Here is an 18,277-nt window from a genome sequence, read left to right as displayed (position 1 = left end):
TCCCTGTTCCTGGCACAGAGCTCCTAAAACCCTTGGAATGTCCTAAGTGATAAGAGCAATAAAGGTGTCTTGATATTCCTAACAAAGCTCTTTCAACCACACCTGAGTTTATGTTAAGGAGGTGGCCTTTAGAAAGCACCTGAGGATGGGGGCTGGCTGCCAGTGGAGCCAACCACGTGATAGAGGGCTGGAACTTTCCATCCCACTCCCTGAGCTCTGGGGAAGGGGAGAGGGCCTGGAGGTCAAATCCATCTCCATTGGCCAATGATTTAATCAATCATGTCTATGTAATGTAATGAAGCCCCCAAAACCCCAAAAGGACAGGATTCAGAGACCTCCTTGGCTGGTGAACACGTAGAGATTTGGGGAAAGGGGTGCACCCAGAGAGCATGGAAACCCCATGCCCCTTACCACATACATTGCCCTACACATCTCTTCCATCTGCCTGTTCCTAAGCTGTATCTTTTTATAATAAACTGATAATCAAGTAAGTAAAATGTTTCTCTGAGTTCTATGAGCCGCTCTAGCAAATTAATCGAACCCAAAGAAAGCATCGTGGGAACCTCTGATTTACAGCCAGTCGGTCAGAAGCAGAGGGGACAACCTGGACTTGTGATAGCATCTGGAGTGGAGGGCAGCCTTGTGAGAATGAGCCCATGACTGTAGAATCTGATGCTATCTGTGGGTAGACAGCGTCAGAATTGCGTTCAATTGTAGGACACCCAGCTGGGGTCGAAGAATTGCTTGGTGATATGAAAAATAAACACACATTGTCATGGTGTCAGATCCTATAAGTGCTGGAGGGTGAAGGCATATAGGCAGAGGAGGCAGCAGAGCTGTTCCAGGCTGGTTGGTTAGGGATCTAAAGGAAGCAGGGAGACCAGCATATAGGTACATAGGGAAGAGCACGGCAGCCTGAAGGCCCAGCATGTGTCAAGGCCCTGAGGTTGAAAGGGGCTTTGTGTGTTGAGGGAATAGCAAGGCTGCCTGCATCTCTACAGCAGAGGAGAAGATAGGTAGAAAGCAAGACCCAGAACAAGTGAGGGGCCAGATCGCCTCATGTCCTGATGGTCATAGTAAACACTTGAAATTTTGTTCCAAACATGATGAGAAGCTACCGGGGGGGTTTGAGCAAAGGAGTGACATTGATGAGGATTTTAGGCTGGTTACTTTTAAAACTGTAGATGAGAAGCAGGCTCCGAGGACTGGAATTTTGCTTGCCCTTTTGAGAGACATTTGCATTTGTGAAGGAAGGGGGGATGACCTTGTAGGGACCTGAAATTGGCCACCCCAAGATATGTCTCTTTGGCATGGGGATTCTTTTGGGCTGATTGCTTTTGATAAACTGGGACAGGGAAGGAGGCTCTGGGGAATGGAACTTGCCCTTGTTGGGACACATTTACATTTGTAAGGTAAATCTCTATCTGTAAAAGGTGCCTCCCTCTCTGTACCAGGAAGAAGAGAGATGACCTTATCCCTAGAAACTCTTAATGGAGAAGGCAAGAACTTAAGTTGGTTGCTGTCTGGCAATCTCATGTAACTGATTTAGGGTGGTGGCTTCTGACCTTTACTTATTCCGATTTGATTCTTGTCTAAAAGTCATGGGATCACCCAACAACCAGACCCCACCTGCACTGACACCATTTTAACTTTTTTTCATGTTCTTTCCTTTGTCTTGTAAAGAAATGATTCACATACCCATGCCTTATAAAATTAGCCCTAACCCTCAACTCGGGGCAGCAGCAGGAGCTCTGACTGCCCGTGGGTCCTGTCCCCACGCACCAGCTCTGCCTGCCCATGGGTCCTGTCCCCATGCCAGCGGGGGCAGCAGAAGTGGCAGCAGAAGCTCTGACTGCCCATGGGTCCTGTCCCCATGCTATTCTACACTATTCTCTAAATAAAAGAGCACTCCTGCCAGATCTTGAGAGTCTAAGAAATCTTTCTTTCGACTCCTCGGCTCGCCGACCCCACATCAACATGACTGTATTTGTATCTGATCATTCTCCTGACTGCTGGAGAAAGCACACGGGGAAATAGCTGGAAGCCACAGCAGCCATCCAGTTGCAAGGCAAGTTGTGCCGGGACCACGGCCCTTCGGGACACGTACGTCTTCTGCAGAAAGAGCCAACAGGATCCAGCAGCCGCCTTGACCCGGCTCCCAGAGGTCAAGCCTCAAGGCCTAAATCGGAACCCAGGGGACAAATGCACTCCCTGCATGTATTTTGAGTGGCGTGTGGACAGACAGTTACCATGGTAACAGGCTATAGAAAGATACGACTCACCTTCAGTCGGTAACTTCTGTGCAAAGGGGACTTCTCATTTAAGAGCTTCTGCGTGGAAACCTTGATCCCCTGATCTGAGAGGGGGAAAATTGAGGTCCACATCACCAGCTCTTCCCCTTTGCCAGACAAGCAAAGTCTCAGAAGACACTTGAGTTGGTTGGCAACTCCCGAGCGTCTGAAAGGGCTTTTCCATTCAAATGCTCGTTCAAGCCTCACTGTGTCCTGGTGAGTTCAGTGGAGTGAACTCAACACCCAGAAAACAGACGGGGCAGATGAACACTGCTGCCCAGAGCCCCCCGCCAGCTCATGGCAGAAGTGGAACCACATTCCGGGTCTCTTCCCTCTCCGTAGCTGCTGCGACCTAGACCAGCAGTGCTCCATTAGGGAGACCCAGCTCTGCTGGAGTGGAGAACGAATTGAGACCCTAGGCTCCGTTCATTCTGAAAATACTCATTTGGGAGTTTGCCATCATGCTTCAAACTCCATGCCCCGTCTTCCAGAAACTCACAGTCCAGGAGGGAGAAGTTGCGCATGTGCGTCATAGAGCAAGCGTGCCGGGAGAAAGCAAGCGCTGAGCTCAGCCTCACCTCAGGCCTGGGGGGCTGAGTCTCCTGGCTGCGGAACCGCCCACGGCAGGCAGCTGAGGAGCCCCCAGGGAAAGCACTAGCAGGCCCCTGGTGCCAGCTGGATGGGCGGTGTCAGCAGTGACAGGGGACAAGCATGGGCCTGCCTTCAGAAGGGAGTTAGGGACATAGGTCAGAGGGGCGGGGCAGTCTGGGCTCCAGTCTGAGAGAAACTCCCAGGCAAAATGGAGACAAGAGAGGAGCCCATCTGGGGACTTATGTCAAGCGCACGAGTGCTGCAGGTCACCTCCCCATCTTGCAAGAGCAGGAGGAAGCTTGAGAAGGAAGTCCCAAGGGGGTGGAGTGTTGCTCAAGGTCACTAAAGTAGGGGGAGCTCTGCACGGGCACAGGCTGGAGGAAGCTTAGTTCCTCTGCTCTGCGAGCCTGCTGGCCTGCCTGCCGCTCCCACTGGACCAGGAGGCCCAGGAGGGCAGGGGAGACAGTCACCAGCACTTACTGTGTGCTTCACACTGCACTCTCTCCTTGTACCTTACAGTGAAACTGTGAATTGATTACGCTCATCCCTATTTGAATCAGGAAACTGAGGCACAGAGAGGTTAAGCAACTGGCTCCAGGTCACAGAGCTGGTCTGTCCAACTCCTGCCAAGTTAATACACTGCTGGGCCCACCTTGTCTTTATGTGGCTTGGAAGGACTCCCAACCAACATTCCAGCTTCATCGGCCGCCGCTCTGATTTCCCATCCAACACTCAGCTCAAAGACCACCACAACCACCCACGCCAATTCCCAGGGTGGTGCAGAGAGACCAGGGTGCCGAGTCAGGGCAGAGCAGGCAGCAGGGACAGAGGCTGATGAGGCAAGGACAAAGCAGGGAGCCAGCCCCTGCTGCATCCAGGGCAGAATGTGTTTCTGTGCAGCCAGTGGGGGATGCTGCCCCAAAAAGCTTGGCAGGAGGTGTCAGCAAGGCCCAGGAGCCCCTGGAAAGTATCCTGCTCAGAAACCCTGACTGGAAGCCCAAGGAGCCATTCTGGTGTCCTGGATGGAGGGGGAGGCAGTGTCCCTGTGGACTGGGGCCCCCAGTGGCCTGGGCCTCCTCAGGATGGATGTGGAGCAGCCTGGAGGCCAGACACTGTGCATCAAAGTCTCGATCCTGGACAGGGTCCAGCTCAGATGTGTCCCCAACTGCCGCAGGCCCCAAGGCCTCAGGATCTAGGGCCCCTGGCAGAGAAGCCCCAAACAGCATCCTTCAGCATGTAGTCAGTTTGGGATAGAGCCCAGCAGGTGGTTACAGTGCGGACACTGGGACAGACTGCCCGCCTCAGGCCTCAGCTGCCACTTGCCCACCGTGGGGCCTATGCAAGAGCTTCAGCCCTAACCCTCTGCTCCTCCTCTCCTAACAGACTGTGACAACAGCAGGGGTGCGGGACTGCAGGGGGTGATGCACCCAAAGCACTCAGCACACAAGTGCTCAGCGAATGTCGCTGTGCTTATTCACCTTCGCATGGAGCCAGGCTTTCCTTCAGGCCCCACCAAGCCCACCTCCAGGGCAGCCTCTCCACTCCCCACACCCCAAAGGCAGCACAGCGCCAAGGAGAGCAGAACTCTCCTCACAACCATGGAGGAGGTGAGTGCCGTCATCCTAAGACCCAGAGAGGCTGAGTAACTTCCCCAGGGTCACACAGCTGGCACAGGTTCATCATCCTGGGATGAGGAGGGTCCCGAAGCCCCAGCCCTCAGCCCTCACCTGCACAACCTCCCATCTTCAGAAATTGCCCCTCTTCTCAGCCCCTCCTTGTCTCCTGCTGTCACCCCATCACCCCGTCTGTCTCCCACAGGCCACTCTGAGCTGCGTGTACAAGTGCACGGCTGCCTGAGCTTCTGAAGGAGCCAGGCTTCCCAGCGGCTCTGAGCAGGGAGGCAGGCAGAGGGCAGAGCACCTTGGGGCAGGCCTTCTCCACCCGTTCCCCAGCGTCTTAGCTACCCCATTTGGAGGCCTTGGGGAAGATCTGGGGGTTGAACAGCCCGTTGGTCACATTGTCGGAGGTGAAGACGAAGACGTTCCCTTTGGTGTCCCCATAGCAGAACACACCTCTGCTATAGTCAGACCTGCAGAAAGATGGAGACAGAGACTGTGGAGCCGGCTGGGGCACCCAGCTGCAGTCCTGCACCCCGTCCCTGGCCTCCAGGGGCCTTCCTCCACCCAGGAGCGAGCGTAGTTCCCACATGACTGTCCAGCCTTGCCCTCAAGAGCTGACAAACATGGGACCAGCCGCCCAGATCCAAACCGTGGAGAACCAGGTCCGAAAGAAATCAGTATGTAAAACCAAAATAAATGAAACCCTGGTCCTCCAGCTGCTCTTTGTCAAGTCATCCCTACTGATGGACCATGACGTTCCCAGAGTCCTCAGCCACAGCGGGACAAGCCTCTGCCAGGGTTTGATGGCTGAGGTGGTGGGGGAGGGAGAGGAAGGGGAGCCGACGACGACTCTGAGGTCTGAGTGACCGTGAAAGGGGACCCCAAGAGAGAAGCAGCTTGCGGGGAGGAGAGCACAGGCACACAGGGTGGGAATCTTTCCAGGGCTGTTTCCAGAGAGGCTTTCTGGGGGTCCCAAACCCCCCAAGTGATGTGGCTGCTGTCAAGACCCCACAGCAGTCTCCCACGAGACTCACCAGTAGTCCATGACCAGGACACAGCTGTCCAGATCGATGAAGGTGAAGGCCGGGACACAGCTATGGTTACTGATATCAAAGAACTCTGCGGAAAAGACACAGGGAGGCACGCATGGAACCCACACCCACATCCCCGCCTCAGGGGTCTCTGGTGAGGACCAGCAGCCCCACTGCTCACTGCCCCGTGGTGTTCCTAGAGGGTTCTGATCCAGACTCCTGGTTGGCTCACGGACAGATCTCTCCAAGCGCAAATGCGTGGCTCCCCACAGCCAAGAGCAGGCCTGGGGAGCCGCCAGGGACTCACCTATCCTCTGGTCAGTGGACGCAACGGCAACCAGGTTCATGTTGTGGAGACACACCATGTCGATGACCCACATACGCTGGTTGTGGAGCTGCTGGATCTTGTTAAGCTGGCCGGACGAAGAGCAGAGGGGACCCGGGCTAGGGAGGCTTGCCAGGAGAACACACCAGGAGCACAGGGTCCCCGTGAACTCTCTCCTGCTGCCCGAGGCCTTGGAGCCAGGAGTAGACCTGGTATGGAGCCCAGCGCTGCCACCAATGACCAATGATGGGGCCTTGGATAAACTCCCTAACCTCCCTGTCTCAGTTTCCACATCTGCAAAATGCGCTTAAAGAACACCCATCGTCACAACCCCTTTTTAGCACTTTGACAAGCTCACCAAAGTTTTAAATATGCATAGCTTGTAAGCTCGGGATCCATTTCCAAGATGCATCCGTAGCTGCGTTCGCATGTTTTCACAGGGAAGTATATGCACGGGTGGACACTGCCACATGGCTATGACAGCAATAGGCCAGAGACCACCTGGAAAGGATAGCTTACACAAATCCACACCACAGGACACCACCCAGACATCAAGAACGAGGGAGCTGTGTATGTATCAATAAAGAATCGTTGCCAAGATCTATTATTAAGTGAAAAAGCAAGGTGAAAAGCAGCATTATAACGTGCTACCATTTGTATATTTAAAAAGAAAGGGGGGGGGGTACAGGCTAGCCACGGAAGAGTGCCCCAAAACTGGTCACAGCAGTTGCTTCCAGGGAGAGGAATTAGCGTCTGGGAGGGGGAGACTGACTTTCCACTATCTGCCCCTCTGTGTGCCTGAATCTTTTCCCCCCAGTTATTATTGAGACATAATTGACATATAACACTGTATTCATTTTGGTTTTTGTCTGAATCTTTACCATCTGCTGGCGTCACCTGGTCAAAGTGGCTTATTAAGGAGAAATCGTCCTGCCAGATTGTGAGGAATGAAAGATAGAGCATCTAGTGGCTGCTGGCACATGTAGGAGCTCAGCAGGCAGGGGGGCCCTTCTCTGTTCTAGTGCCACCTCGTGTAATGCTTGTGCAGACAGAATGTGAGCTGGCACTCTAGGCAGGGGATGCCACAAGCAAAGCACATCAGCAGAAATGAGCTGCTGTGTCCAGGGAAGAGAGGCGGCCAGCCCGACAGGCTTGGGTTGGGGAGGCTGGGAGGTGAGTTAGGGAAGGATGCTAAGGAACTTGCATTTACTCCCTGAACAATGAGCGGGCTCTGAACTGAAGAAAGCAGAGGGTACGACCTGAAAAAGAAAGGTAGGGGTGTTCGAAGGCAGTTCCTCTAGGCGGAGATTCAGAAGGGATGGCAAAGGCAGGGCCAGGAAGTGGACTGTTCTGTCAGAACTCAGAGCACCAAGAGCAGAGGGGCCTGCGCTAATGGCTGGGGCAGTGACAACAGTGGACCAGGGCCCCCTGAGGCCCCTCTCCTGCCCATGGCTTGGGTCTAACCCACACACAATTGAAGTGACGGCAACGCCCATAGCCCCCATGTTCAGATGAGAAACTGAGAGCCCTAGGGAGTCTCAGCAACTTGCCCAAGGCTGCGCAGCCGCTTAGTGAAGCCCAGGCCCCACCCTAGACTCCGGGCTTTCCATCTGCGTGACTTGGGCATGCAGTGGGTGCTCATAGATGGTGCCTGATGGTTCACTCTTGCCAAAGCAGCCCCTCAAGGAAAGATGCCCAGGTTTGCTGGGCCTTCCAGGGGACCCTTCCTCTGTCCTCAGCCCTTCTGAGGTTTGGCCCTTGAGGGGCACTGAGGTGACCATATGGCAGCCACAACCAGGAGCTCAGGCTGCAATGTGCCCCAACCCCAACAAACACACAGAGAAAAAGAGGGTGGAGTGTGCCAGAAACCCCGGCCTCCGAAACATGGGTGTGCCTGCCCTCGGTCCTGGGCTGCCAAGTGTGTCCCGGGGAGTCACTGGACCTCCACAGCCCTTAGTCTGCAGCCACGTGGGGGAGGGGACTATGCAGAATGCTCCTGCCCCAAGGGAGGATCCCCGAATCAGCCACCAAACACTCTGCAATGACACAGGCTTGTGAAAGCTTTCACGTGCTGGCAGCATTCTCAGTGAGCCTCTCATCTCGGGAGAGCTGTGCCCTCCTCCTTTGCTGGAGGATTCTGAACCGGCCTGGGAACACCAAGCACACTGCGGCTGGTTCTGAGTGTTTTATCACTTAGAGCGCTTGAAAGACAATGACGATGTCAGCTTCTGTTTATCGGGTGCTTGCTGTGTGCCTCGCTCTGCTCCAAGGACGAGACATATATTGCACCATTAAATCCTCCCACCAGCCCTGACAGGGGGCACTGTCACTAACCCCATGTGACAGATGAGGAAACGAGGCACACAGTGCTCTACACTAACTTGTCCAAGGTCACAGAGTTGGAAGGGGTGCAGCCAGGCTCCAGAGCCCATGCTCACAGCCACTATGATTTCCCCTGGTCCAGGAAAGGACTTGAATCAGCCAAACTTGGCAATACAGTGGGTGTGATGGGGAAAGGAAAGGAGGCTGCTGCCCAGCACAGGAGCTGTGGGGATATTGATGCCATTCACTGAGACAGGGGCACAGGAGAAGTAAGTCTGGTGGCAGGGAGGGCTGTAGTGACATTCTGTTGGGACAAACCGGGTTTGAGGCATCGGTTGGACAGCCTAGTGGAATGGACATCTAGGTGGGATCCTTGCAGAGAGAAACCTGAGGCTCATAGTCCCACAGTGAAGCCAGAACCTGGACCCAGGAGCTATGACTGCAAGTGTGAGCTGCTTAGACCACGAGCCCCAAGAAGGAGCCCGCTCAGGGTGCAGGGTGCAAGGGCAGAGGCTCTCCGACCAGCCCATGTGTGTTCCCCATGTGGGCGCCACTCACCCTAAAGCAGTTGATCAGCACAAAGGACTCGGACCAGGACTGCAGGAACCCGTCCTTGGTGATGGTCAGGAAATACCCGGTCTTCTTGAACCGATGGATTAAAAACTCCACTTTCACAATCTCACTCCCATGATTCCTGTGGAAGGTAATGAGAGAGAAAAGGCCAATAAAAACAGAACAAAGCACAGAGGAAGATGGACAAAGCACAAGAGCAGCTTCGCTCACATGCACGCATGTGTGCGCACATGCACACCACCAAAGAAATCTAGCTGGCTCCGTGAGACGGGGCCACTGCCCCTCCTCTGAGGGGACTTCTATCATTATCTACGGGGACCCAAAGAAAAGGAGACCCAAGCCGATCTGAGATGGGGCTCCAAAAGCAGTAAGCTTCTTCTGTGAAATAGCCAGTCAGCTTCCTCAGGATGGCATGGGTCAGAGGAGACGAGAACAGAGGTCCTTTGCAAACCATCTTTTTTGGGAAAAACGGCCCACAGAAGGTGAGCGGAATGGGGCTTTTGACTGAAAACTGTAAAATAACACTGCTTTCAGCAACTGCTCTAGTGCTCCAGGGTAAGGGGGGGAATGAGGCCCGAGAATGAGATAAAAGTGGACAAGGGGACAGTAAGAAATTAGAGCCCTGAGTACCCAACTCTGCGTCTCCAAGGACACACACTGAGCCCAGCAAACAGCTCCTGGGGCCGACTTGGCCTTGCAGGAAGCCACATACAGCCTTCCCAGTTTCAGCGCCACCTTGCAGTGGCTTCTTTCCTGCCCCAAAGTTGGCTAAGCAGCTATCTGGTTATTAAAGGGCACCGTGATTTTGACTTCCCAACACGTCAGAGCACACACTGTCCCACTTGATGTGCCCACACCTCTGGGTCCCAGCAGGGCAGGTAATGTCACCTCGCCTCACAGGGACCCAGGGGATAACCGTTGGCCTGGAGTTACATCCTGGTTACCAGCAGAGCAGCACTGAACCCAGGCAACTTGATCCCTACTCTAGCCAAAGCCCTTTCCCAGTGATCTGACCGGCAGCTTCAGGACAAGCCAGTCACTGTGCAACGCCACTGCGTCACAATCTCTGTAGAAGAGAGCGGAATCGGGCATCTGGACACTCCTCCCCCTCCTCTCCTCGGCCCAGAGCTCCATCCAGACCATGATGAATGTTCTCAGTCACCCTCTACTCGTCACTTCCAATTCTACCTCCTCTGTCAGGACCAAGAGACAGTGAGGAATAGATGTGGCAGATGAGAGCTATGACAAGTGAAGAGGGCCCTAGGGAAATGTCACCTCATGAGGTCTTGCTTCTTCATCTGCACAAGGACAGCACCTCCACCTCCTAGGATTGTGGTGGGACCAAGGAGATGGTGTGCTAGTGAATTCGGCCCAGGCTCGGTAAAGGAGAGCCAGCCTTTAAAAGCAGGTAATTAGGGGCCGACCCGGCAGTGCAGTGGTTAAGTGCACACGTTCCACTTCTTGGTGGCCCAGGATTCGCTGGTTCGGATCCCGGGTGCGGACATGGCACTGCTTGGCAAAAGCCATGCTGTGGTAGGCATCCCACATATAAAGTAGAGGAAGACGGGTATGGATGTTAGCTCAGGGCTAGTCTTTCTTGGCAAAAAGAGGAGGATTGGCAGTAGTTAGCTCAGGGCTAATCTTCCTCAAAAAAAAAAAAAAACAGGTAATTAAATACAATGTATCTAGTAGTTTCTCTGCCAAGCTGGAAGTGCTTTCCAGGTTTGCAGGTTGAGAAAATAAATAGGAGAAAACAGGGGCAAGCTTCTTGACAGTTTTGGTTCAGGTCTTTTCAGTACCTTGGGATTCTGAATGTCCCAAGGAAACAGAAAGACCAGTGAAGGCTTGGCTACATCAAGCCAAGTTTTCATGTCAAAATTTATGATTATAAAATCTTTCATCATTCATAGTTATTGGCTATTCCTCAATTAAATCTTGACCAAAATTGTTTTTGAAGTTCCCCTTTTGTGGTTTTCATTAAACCGTCTTCTCTATTAAACTTGAGGCTGCTTGCAGGCACAGCCTGCCTTCTAGTTTGTGGTCTTCCCCGAGGTCTGCTCTGGGTGGTCCCCTGAGGACAGACCCACCCACAGCCCCTCCTAACCAGGCCACAAATGTAGGTTACCACATGTTGTACCAGAAGACTCAGCTCCCAGATGCTGGCCGCCTGCACCTGGCAGTCGGTGCTCCAACCCAAGATGGGCTCCGGGAAGCAAGCCAGTGGCCTACAGGCAGCCCAGCTCAAGAGACCTGGGTCAGGGGGCCGGATCCACTGGGGTGCTCCTCACTCTTGGGGAGTTGAGAGGGGTGGGGGCAAACAGGGCCATGGCACAGAGAGAGGAAAAGGTGAAGCTCCAGAGGGCACAGTGGGGAGGAGCCACAAAGAGGAGAGAGCAGGCAGGGTCAGGCAGAAGTCAAGGCAGGGACAGAGCCACATGCTCCAGGAAAGATGGGGCGGCTGCCCCCAGGGCCCAGTGCAGCTCGAGGAACAGTTCTTGTGATGGCTCTCACTCCCTGTCACCTCAGAGGAAAGCCCTATCCACGCTACGCGAGCCATCTGTGCCTGGGGATGAAACCACCAGACCCACTCGGCACCTGTCCGAGGAAGCAGGAGAGTGTGCACGCTGTGCAGAGGGACTGGGAGGGCAAACAGAGCAAGCCCACCACCTTCACGTGCCCTCTCTGAGCCTCAGTTTCCTTTCTGTGAAGTGGGACCTGTAAAATGGGACACATCAGCTACCTTAATGCTCAAGCCTACCTACAGGGCTGTGAGGCTGAAATGAGCTAAAGAACATCAGGCACTGGGCCAGATGGCAGGCCCCTGGCGGGCCCGAGGGAGTGGCTCAGGGATCTAGGAAGCGGGGCTCACTGCAGGACTGGCCTAGCCTTGTTCAGACATCCCCTTCAGTCCAGGGAGAGGCTCCTTACAGGGGGATGATCCTCATGGGAAGCTGGAAGTGCAGACGGTACTGGCTCTTCATCATCTCCTTCCCCCGGAATTCGCGTATCATGTAATCCACATACTTCGGCTGTCTCGGGAAGAAACCCACGGGAGGGAGGGCGTTGGCCAGAGAGGCTGAACACTGGGCTCCGGGAACCCACGACTGGCTTCCAGCGTCCTCCCCATCGCTCCCAGCCCCTTCCAAGGGGCTCTGGGAGCCGTCTCCTGAGGCTGGCCAAGAGAAGCAGGCCAGCAACAGAGCTCTTCTTGGATCTGGAATGCGTGAAGGGTCTATTTGCAAGTACACAGCAGCACCTCCCTCCTTAACGTGTTTCTGTAATGCTAAACACATCACCACCTCACCTCCACATCCAGCACCTCATCTGAAACTCTTTATTCACCCCCACTTTATGGATAAGAAGACTGAGGGCCATGTAAGTATAGGAGTTGTCCCGGCTCATATATCAAGTTAGCAGCAGGGAGGACCCATAAGCCAGGCGACTAGGGCAACTCTAGACTCCACTGACCAGTCTCATGAAAACATGGCTGAAGCCAAAACGGGCTACCATATGAAACTATAACAAAACACAGAAATCAAAGAATTTAAGAAAAATCATTGTGTAGATGGCAAAGGATGTTGGAAACACGCTTATTATATCATATTAAGAGAAAGAAATGCAAAAAACAAAAATCAAAGAACAGAATGTGCACCCAAACCAAGGGAGAAGTCTGAAAAAGCAGTTAACAAACGGGTTCTCGGGGCAAGGCCCCTGGGTCTGAAGACAAGCTCAACTGCTAACTAGCCCTGTAAGCTTGGACAAGTTTCTTAACTTCTCTATGCCTCAGTTTCCCCATCTATCAAATGGAGGTAAATAATAGCACCAGCCTCTTAGGATTCCTGTGAGGTTTAAGTAAAATAATAAAGAGCTTAGCACAGTGACTGGTGCCAACGCTGGTGATCATGTCATCATCACTACATCAACATGTCAGACTAATTTTTTGTACTTTTGTGTATTCTTTTGTATTCTGTATTCGTAAATGCCATATGTACTCATCATAGAACATTTAGAATCAGGAAAAAAACCCAGCATTATTATTAACATGCTCTAAAACCCTCACATTCTTGGATTTAAGCCATAGATTTGCCTGTCCTGAGTTACCATAAAGGGCCACGAGATGGTGAGGCATCGGCCGGCATCCCCTCAGCCGATGGGAGGCTAGTGTGCAGGAGAGCCCTGCAGCGGGTGGGGAGGGCCCTTGCTGCTCATGGCTGTGCACTTGTGCAGGAGTCACTGACATTCGTCATACACTTGCCTGTTCCCCGGGAGGGGAATGAACTGAGATGAGCCCAGCTCACAGGAGTCTCAGGAGGGCCCCCTCAAAGACCCAAGGGTTCCCTCTACCCAGCAAACACCCCAGAACCCACAGGAGGCCTTCTGATGTCGTGACTGCCATCTTAAACCCTCATGTGCTCCACGGACCAGCCAAGCCCTGTGCCCTCCAGCCTCCCTCCCGCTACTGTGGCAGCAGGGGCGGCCTCCTCACCCAGGTGACAAAGCCACTACAGTCTGTGTCCACCTTCAAAAACAGCGCCTCCAGCATCTCGTCTGACACACCGCTCACCATCTTCTTCATGGCCTTAATGAAAGCCTTCTTGTCCAGGGCTTCAAAGGAGAAGAAAGAACATCATCCACTTTATCACAAGTCACTCAGCCCCATCACCGGTGTTCCTGGATGTCTGGGTACCGGGGAGGGACACACATCTGCAGGCTTCCCTTTTGCATCTCATCTGTTCAATGTTCCATCATCCCACAGATCCTGGCTGCACCCCTTCCACACAAGAGCACTGCGTTGGCCCCACAGCAGGGGTCCAGGGGGTACTAAAAAGTCAGATCCAAGATCAGATCCCATTTCTGAACAAATACGACAGGCCAGGCACTGAGACAAAGACAACTGATGAGGACCCCAAAAAGCAAATAATGGCGACAAAGAGACATAAATTCCAACATACAGAGGGAGAGGTGAAGTGCATCTTTTAAAGGCAATTAAAATACAAACTTTGACTGGAGGGAAAGATGGGGAGGGGAGAGGCAGAGAGGGCGGGAACAAAATATCCTCCCCACACTGGGTTTTGTGGCTCTAAGGAAATCTGTCTGCAAATGGGTCAATAACCCGTCTAGACGTCGTTTCTAATCACAGTTCTTAAAAAGTGCTTTTAAAACCCCTCCAAATAATTGAGGTCCTCACCCTGGCCTGAGGGCTGCACACCTTCTGCCTCCCTCAAACCTCCCTTCCCACCATGGTCCCCTCACTCTCTGCTCCAGTCACAATGTCACCACATTCTCTCTCACCACCAAGCACACTCCCACTGCAAGGCCTTTGCACCGTCTGGTTCCCTCCACAGGGAAGCCTTCCTGAGGACTATCTAAGTTGGCCACCCACCCCACTGCCCGGCTCCACTGTCCCCTCGACGTTCCTCATTACTGGTCCCGCCTGGGAGCTCTGGGAGTGCAGGGGTGAGCCTGTCCCCTCCATGACTGGGTCCCCAGCACTCAGCAAAGGTTTGTTCCCCGAGTGTTTCTGTCTGAACTAGGGTGCGATGGCGAGGATCCTGGGGCCCAGTATCATCTGTGTATATTCATACTGACCACCTAGTGGTGGGGAAGGCTCATGAGGGAACTCTGGCACAGAGAGGTGAGGTCGCATGCCCAAGGTCACGTGGCTGGTACCAGTAGCCAGTAAGTGGCGGCACCAGAGGCTGACCCCAGCAATCAGGCCCCAGAGGTCACGCTCTCACCCTACTATGTGCTCCTCATAAAACACCTAGCACAGTGCTACAGCAGCAATTACTATTATTTCTTGCTAGATTAGGGAACAAATGAGAGCATGAACAGAACTTGTCTTGCTTAAAGAAGGATTCGTCTTGCTTATCTGAAGCTAGCGCCAAGAGGCTTACGCGTTCTGAGTGGCGCTTAATGGTCCTTCCATGGATAAGATGGATGTCAGATGACAGCCCACCAGCACGGAGCCTTCCCCTCAGGAGAGAGCTGGGAGTCAAAGCACCTTTTTGTGGCAGTTAGTGAACAAACTCCTCAGGAAAGCACTGTAGGGACCGAGTCCTTCCATGGGTGTTTAGGAAACCATACACATTGCCCACTGCCGTAATATTTTAATATACTTCTTCTTATAAACAGTTTACTAAAAGTTTTCTGGGAATAACAAGAGAAGAGACACACAGGTATTTTGGAAAGGAAACGTACACTGTGGAGGCCAGGCAGGGGCTCTGCTTTGCCTCTGAAAGGAAGTGCTCGCCTATCTCACACCAAAGGGTTAATTAATAGCTCTCAGAGCATGAATGTGAAAATATCCCTCCCTGGGGAGGGGTCAGTACTAGGATCAGGCAGGAGGGCACCTTCTGGGGGCTCCCTGGCTTCTGCCAGCCCACTACACTGAGCCACCAGTGACCTTGAACCACACCCGATGGTGCCGTTCCTTGTCCTTGGGGCCTCCTCCCTTCCAAAGGTGACCCCCTGGCCACTCCCATCTCCCTGGAGGCTCTGTCTGCTCCGGGCTCCACCACCCACCCTGCCCTGGCATTCAGCATCTGCCTTGGCTCTTCTCGTCACTATCTTTGCTGTTCTGCTTGACACTCTCCTCGAGTGACCCCATCTATTCACCCATCTCCGCATCTCAGGAGACAATTTCTCTCCCATATCCCTAACTCTATTTCCAAGTGTCCCTCTGGCTCCTCCAACTCAGCAGATCTAAAGTCCAATTTATTATCTTTATCCCACAACTTGCTCCCCTTTCCTGTGTTCGCCATCTCTGCTGATGGCGTCACCTCCACCCAATCACCCAGGCTGAAAACTTGCACGGGGTTTTCAATTCCCTTTCTCCTAAATCCACACAGGAATCCTATGATCCTACAATGTAGGTATGTCATTTTTCCCATCTTATAGATGAGACACAGAGGCACAGAGAGGTTTGGGGATTTGCCCAAGGACACACAGGGGCGCAGCAGGGATTTGAAACTGGAAGTCTTCCCTCGTCTCTGATATAATCTCCACTGCTCTATGCAGGGCTGTCATGTGATGAGCTGGGGCTCTTACAACTGCCTCTCAACCAACCCCTAGCCCTTAACGTATTAATATCAGGAGAAAAAAAGGTCTGAAATTACACATAAAGTACAATTACAGACATGTGAAATCACACATAGCCGTGCGTGGCAGAGACGTAAGGCGGCCCGCATGATGTCCACCTGCTGGTGCTCATGCCCTCCTGAGATCCCGACCCCTTGAGCGTGGCAGGGCCTGTGGCTTGTTTCTAACCAACAGAATACGGCAGAGGTGACAGGATGTACAGGACCATGTGTACATGATTACATGATTATGTTCTAAGATTGTCGCACACATCTTGCTGGAGTTTCTATCTCCCTGGCCGGCTTGAGCCTTGACATCAGCCATGTTGGTGAGTCCTACATGGCCAGGAACTGTGGACAGCTCTAGGAGCTGAAGGCAGTTGCCTGCCAACAGCCAGGAAGAAATGGAAAGTCTCAGTCCTGTGGCTGCAAGGAACTAACTCTGCCAACAACCTGAGTGAGCTCAGAAGTGGATCCTTCCCCAGTCAAGCCCCAGATGATTCCACAGCCCCAGCTGACACCTGGATTGCAGCCCAGTGAGACCCTGAGCAGACCCACGAGCTAAGCCGTGCCTGACTCCTGACCCACCAAAACTGAGACAATAAACATGCTGGTTTAAGCCACTAAGTTTGCAGGAATATTGTTACACAGCAATAGATGATAAACCACACATATGAAATTGTTTGGAAGAAAATATACCAAACTGCTAACAGTGGTTACATTTGGGTGTTTGGTTAGAGGGTTTTTGTTTTTAAGTTTCTAGGTCCCAAACAGCCTCTAATATGCTTATAATACTATATAACAATAAAAAGTCTTAAAGGAGACACTGGATGCAAAGATGCTTGTCAAGTCTGAACCCTCCACACCCTCCAGGTGCTGGGTCCCGCTCTGCGCAGAAGCCATACGGACTGAGGCCACAGGGCAGCTTTACCTCCAGTTGAGTTGACGTCATCCTCAAACATTTTCTCTACCTTGGCCAGGTGTAGCTCGGTAAACAGCTGAGACTCCTGCTGGAAGTCGGGCATCTGGCTAAGGGTGATGGATGATGCTGGGAAGCTAGGAACCTCCTTGCTCTTCTGGAATCCACCTGGGATGGACGCCTAGAACAAATATGGCTACAAGAACCAGGAGCTGAGAGGGCCGAACTCCTGAGCTGAACCTTGTGAAGCACATCTTATTGGAAGAGAGACTCTTAGGGGACGGCAGGATATGTAGTATTGCAGTGTGCTACTAACTGATGCAAACGAGTCAGTCTTAACCACTTTTAGACCTGGGAAGGCCGAGAAAGATCTAGTGTGCTTCTCCTGACTTTACAGAGTTAACCACTGTTCCCTTTTTACAGATGCCACAACCGAGGCTCAGCGAGGTTAGTGGGCACAGCCAAGGTTCCGCCTCACACACAAGAGGACTCTAATTTATAAGGTGCTTCAGTTCAGAACTCTATTGTCTCAAATCTCCAGTGGTCAGAATTCAAGACTCCAAGGAATCCAGCTCCATCTTCCCAGCCAATTTGATCTGGTCCTGACAGCCCAGACACCCCCCCCAGCTCAGGTCAGATCATCTGCGCACACCCCAAAGCTCAGGTTGACCCCTCCCCCAGGGGCTCTCGGCTTCCTCCTACTCACCTCCCCACATCCCTCCCCTAGCCTTCCCCATCCATCCAGCTCCCAACAATGCTTTTTCTCCTCAGCTCCTACACACGATTCATTCTGACACTTAGCCCAATGCTTCAGGTCACTAAAGTCTCAGGTCGTCAAAGGCTGCCACCCTCAAAAGACTCCAGGCATGCGCTCCGGGATAACCATTGAGTGTTGCTCGCTGAGACATGCTGCTTTGGGCCTTGGGCAGTCAAGAAGATTTTGGTTCAAAAAGCTAAAAGACAAGGTGGAGGCTAGATGGCTCACTCTCCCCACCCTCTCCCACCAAACAAGCAAACGTGCTCATCCTCTCGTGAACTTTCATTCATTCACTCATGGTCTACACACATTTGCCGAATGCCAGGCACTCTGGATACATGAGTGAACAAAGTGGAGACCTGACATCATGGAGCCCAACAAATGAGCTAGTTAATGCTCTCACCAGCCCTGCAAGCCCCCAAATTCAACATTTCAGCACCATCTTTGGCTCTTCCCTTTCCTTCTATGCATCCTTGTTGTCCCTCCTATTGATTCTTACTATGACCTATCTCCTACATCTCAACCCTCCTCTCCTACATCCCTCTCCCACCCCAACCTCTGGCCTTTTCCTGGGACAAGTACAATGACCTCCCCTGACTGGGACCAGAGTTTGGCCTTCCCTTCCAATCCTCCTCCCAACACTGGCACCAATCATCTTTCTGGCAGGCAAATCTGATCATGACTTTCCCCTGGCTCTGACACATTCCAGGATACTCCTACCACCCTCAGCTCCTGAGTGTGGCATTCAAAGGTAGCCCTGACCTATCTTT

At 52.8% G+C, this 18,277-nt stretch overlaps 1 protein-coding gene across 4 annotated transcripts in view; it reads right to left on the bottom strand.

The window, feature by feature from the left end:
- The window catches only part of EFCAB8 (EF-hand calcium binding domain 8), a 66,705-nt gene that overhangs the window by 43,876 nt on the left and 4,552 nt on the right, over positions 1 to 18,277 (bottom strand). For 2 of the 4 annotated variants that reach the window (XM_070588008.1, XM_070588009.1), the window contains exons 3-10: positions 16,763 to 16,931; positions 13,239 to 13,357; positions 11,681 to 11,781; positions 8,738 to 8,873; positions 5,840 to 5,945; positions 5,536 to 5,620; positions 4,847 to 4,971; positions 2,283 to 2,356 (exon numbers count right to left, since the gene is read on the bottom strand). In XM_070588008.1, coding sequence (XP_070444109.1) covers positions 2,283 to 2,356; positions 4,847 to 4,971; positions 5,536 to 5,620; positions 5,840 to 5,945; positions 8,738 to 8,873; positions 11,681 to 11,781; positions 13,239 to 13,357; positions 16,763 to 16,931 — 915 coding nt within the window. Of the gene's footprint in view, positions 1 to 2,282; positions 2,357 to 4,846; positions 4,972 to 5,535; positions 5,621 to 5,839; positions 5,946 to 8,737; positions 8,874 to 11,680; positions 11,782 to 13,238; positions 13,358 to 16,762; positions 16,947 to 18,277 lie in introns of all 4 variants that reach the window. The other 2 variants (XM_070588010.1, XM_070588011.1) reach the window with 2 other exon arrangements.

Source organism: Equus przewalskii, chromosome 21 (assembly GCF_037783145.1).
Source record: "Equus przewalskii isolate Varuska chromosome 21, EquPr2, whole genome shotgun sequence".
Lineage (NCBI taxonomy): Eukaryota > Metazoa > Chordata > Mammalia > Perissodactyla > Equidae > Equus > Equus przewalskii.
Note: the sequence above shows the minus strand (reverse complement) of the source record. Positions and strands in the feature narration are given on the sequence as shown.